Consider the following 3,847-nt stretch of genomic DNA (forward strand, 5'->3'; position numbering starts at 1 on the left):
CATTGAAAATCTGTGGAATGACTTGAAAGACTGCAGTCCACAAACCCTCACCATCAAACTGAACTGAACTTGAGCAGTTCTGCAAAGAAGAGTGGGCAAATATCGCAAAGTTAGTAGAGACAAATCCCAACAGACTAAAGGCTGTAATTAAAGCAAAAGGTGGTTCAACAAAATACTGACTCAAGGGGGTGATCCTTTTCCCAACTCTGCTTTTTATTTTTTTTCTGACATGTTGGTGTTATATCTTTCACTTGGATGTTATAAGTTGCACTGAGTAAATACAGCTGGATAAAACAAAAAACTGTGTCCGTCTTCGTTTCAGGCTGCAAAGCAACCAAATGTGACTATTTTAAAAGGAGGCGATTCTATACCCACTGTTCATTTCATTTACTGGTTTGATAGTTTTTAACCTCAGTCAAATGGTTTTTGTTCTTTTTATTTCATTATTTGTTGTGTAAATAAATAGACAAAATAATCAGATGAGTCTTCTTCCTCCAGTTGTCAACTTCTCTCCACAGATGGCCATTAGCCTCTTGAGCAGCTGCTCACTCTGCTCTACAGAGACCAACTCCCCACATCTCCCGTACACCTCCACACCTGAGCTCTCCTTCACACACCTGACAGTATGACAATAGTTCCTTTATAATAAACCACTCATTTTAGCCATTCACAGGCTGAAATCAGGCTCTGGGGTTCCCAGAGAGGCTTTCGCCATACCCATAAGTTAGAATGAGAGGAAAACACAAAGCCTTTTCTAACACGTTGTTTTCTTTCTGAAAGTTCTAAGAGTGGTTGATCATCCAATTTAAACTTGGTCTTTTGAGTCATATTTTGATTCTGTAAAACAGCATGACAGTGTATGAGAACTGTGTGTTGATCAGCCCAGTGTCACAGCAGTTTTATGACCTCGGCTAGAAAGTAGTAGGTATAAAAGTCTTCAATTCAATTCAGTTCAATTCACATTTATTTGTATAGCGCTTTTCACGAAGCACATCGTTGCAAAGCAGCTTCACAGAAAATGAAAGTTTCTACATTACAATTAAGAGTAGTTTATCAGTGGTGACTATGTCAAGGTGATATTTATATGGCAGAAATGTCTAACTTTCTTTCACCATGTAACATTGCTTGAATGGACCTTTATATCATAAGGTTGTATGGAAAATAGTGGAAGTTTTGAAAACTTCAGATTACACAGACAACCACCAGTTGACCTCGTTGATATGCATAATAAATAAGAGCAACTTTTATTTTTTCATTCTTGTTTTTGATGCACTGTAAAATAATTTTTCATAGCTGTAAATAAAACAAAGATCACTGGAGTACGTTTTGCAAAAAAGTTTCAGTCTTACTGCTTTAATTCAGTGTGTTACTTGCAGTTTCTTTGTAATTATTTGTGAAATTTGCTAGCAGTTTCTGAGTGAAAATTATTTCGAAGTATTTTTTTTCCCCTTTTGACAAAGTACTGCTTTAGATTGTAATGGCTTCAAATTTAATGTCTCTAATTTAGAACAGTGATTTTTAAGTGTGTTGACGTTAATTTCCAGCATTTTTCTATTTAGGCTTGTCAACCACCCAGGCTTAAAATTTTTTTATATTCCTTGTACTTTTTTCTATGAAAAAGTCATTACAGCATTATCAGTATTTGAAAATTTGAATTTAGAAACAGTCAATTTGAGTTGTTTATGCTTACAGAACATCTACACAAGAACTGTGTTGTTTTGAAAACAACGTGCTCTAGGATGCACACATGGATGCTTCAGAGCCTTAATTACATGTATGCATGTTTTGTGCCTGTCATTTTAGAGATAAAGCAAGATGAGAAACAAGAAGTAATTTCTTTCTCAGAAGGCAGGAGTGCACACTTTATATGTTCTCCCACACCATTGGCTTTTGCACACTGTGAGGGTTGTCTTTGAGACATCATCAGCATGGGACTAGCACCATCCAGAATGCCAATCTTCCCCTCCGCTCGGTGATCATTGGGTTTTCGGGTGGCTAACACAATGAGAGCGTGCTGGTCAGTGTGGAGCTGATGCAAAGTCTTAGAACTCTGCTCTATAAGGAACAGGAACTTAAATTATCAGTTTGCCAGTTCCCCAGGAATATGCTGTGTCTGAACGAAAGACCTCCACTAGGCCTGATGGTGACCACTCAATGCCAGTCCAATTTCTAATTCTGTAAAGCCTTAAGTCCCCACAGAGCCTCACTTTCAAAAAATCAAACCTGCTGTGCGGCTGATACAGATTTCCAGGCCCTTGGCATGATGCATTACTGTGTCTATTGTGATCAGCATGTTTTTCCCGTGTCAATTAGCTTCTTTTAGGACTGTCTGCATTCTAGCTTTACTGTATCTGGGAAAATGTATACAATTCAGCTAAATTCATATAATTAATTTGCATATAGGTAGTGACTACATACATTTCAAAGATGTTTGAAGTGAAATTTCAAAGCTAAAAATATTCTGAATGAATGAGCGAACAAAAATGTTACAATTATCCCTTCCTTATTCTTTTTTCTGGATTGGCTCTGTTTGACCATACATCCCTATTTTTAATAGGTCTTGTTATCTGTTTCTTCTTAGTTTTTCTTATCTTAATTCATATTTGTCTGTTCTACAGCTGAACCCTTTATCTTGTCACGATTTGTGTCGCCCTGCAGAACTGAAGCATGAGATTCTGGTGTGGAGGCAGACAGCCCATCGCATTAACCCTGCCAGCCGAGAGGAGACTGCCGTCAAGTGTCTTCTCATGCAGAAGGTGCTCAATCTGGAAAGCCTCCTGCGCAAGAAGCTCAAGACCTTCCAGAGGTGCCACACTCATGCTCAATCCATTCTTTTCTTTGTCTGTCTGGGTAAAATACAAGCAGTCTGTCTACACCGTGCATGGTGTTTGAAATCATGGATGTATGTTGAATATAAGTGTTTTGTTCTTGTTTTATTGGCTGGTTTTTGGACTTTTTTCACTTGTGTTGTCTAAATGTCATGAGGATAATGGTGGAAACAACTGAAAAACAACAAATTAGGCTATACCTAATGCATTATCAAGCCTTCTTTTACTATTTTGATATTGCATGTAATATGAGTGTCTTTCTTGGTATGAGGTCACTTGAAAACACCCTATTAGGGCCAAAATATATCCATTCCCACTGCATGACACCTGTTGTGTCTGATGGTAGCACATAGCCAGAAGCCCAGGATGATAAATGAGCAATAATTAACCTGTAGAAAAGTAGGTAATTGTTCTCAATTGTGTCGGCTCTCTAAAGCTCTTGTAGAGAGCTGAAATTTTAATCATGCAGAATAATTTTGTTCTCAACAGTAGCCTGTTTTTTTTTTTTGGTATTATTATAAATGCTTCTTTTAACTAAAGAAATTCGATTAGTTATGCTTGTGGTTTTGTGGATCTTGTGGTTTGCTTTGATGACAGATAGAATAATCACAGAAGCCATTTACAGCCTCACATGCTGAGTAGAAAAGGTTCGGGGTGACCACATGAAATCACCACTCCTACTCATTTGCAGGTGTCCATGCTGGCTGAAAGGATGTATTAACACACTTCATCCGGTTTTATTCCTTTATTTTCACAGGCAAATATCTCAGGAAGACAAAAACTGGGAACACAATATTCAAGAGCTGCAGAAAAAGGTAAAACAAAGCTGCATAAGGATGACTCTGGTTGATTAAGTGACGTACTTTTCTGCTAATCCTGCCTTATCTTTCCGATGGTATCTTATTATATGATAAGAAACTTCAACAATTTCTCAAATATTTTGGCTTCAGGTCCCTGATAGTATTATTATTATTATTATTTTTTTTTAATAATAAACAATTTAATGATGTATTTTTTAA

The 3,847-nt window shown here is 37.1% G+C and overlaps 1 protein-coding gene across 1 annotated transcript in view; it reads left to right on the forward strand.

Annotated features, from left to right (window-relative positions):
• Positions 1-3,847, forward strand: part of LOC107716962 (P protein-like) — a 93,462-nt gene that overhangs the window by 40,487 nt on the left and 49,128 nt on the right. Inside the window, exons 16-17 of the mRNA XM_016523603.1 lie at positions 2,659-2,806; positions 3,586-3,643. Coding sequence (XP_016379089.1) covers positions 2,659-2,806; positions 3,586-3,643 — 206 coding nt within the window. The remainder of the gene's footprint in view (positions 1-2,658; positions 2,807-3,585; positions 3,644-3,847) is intronic.

The sequence above is a fragment of the Sinocyclocheilus rhinocerous genome, unplaced genomic scaffold (assembly GCF_001515625.1).
Source record: "Sinocyclocheilus rhinocerous isolate Xijiao unplaced genomic scaffold, SAMN03320098_v1.1 scaffold3102, whole genome shotgun sequence".
Lineage (NCBI taxonomy): Eukaryota > Metazoa > Chordata > Actinopteri > Cypriniformes > Cyprinidae > Sinocyclocheilus > Sinocyclocheilus rhinocerous.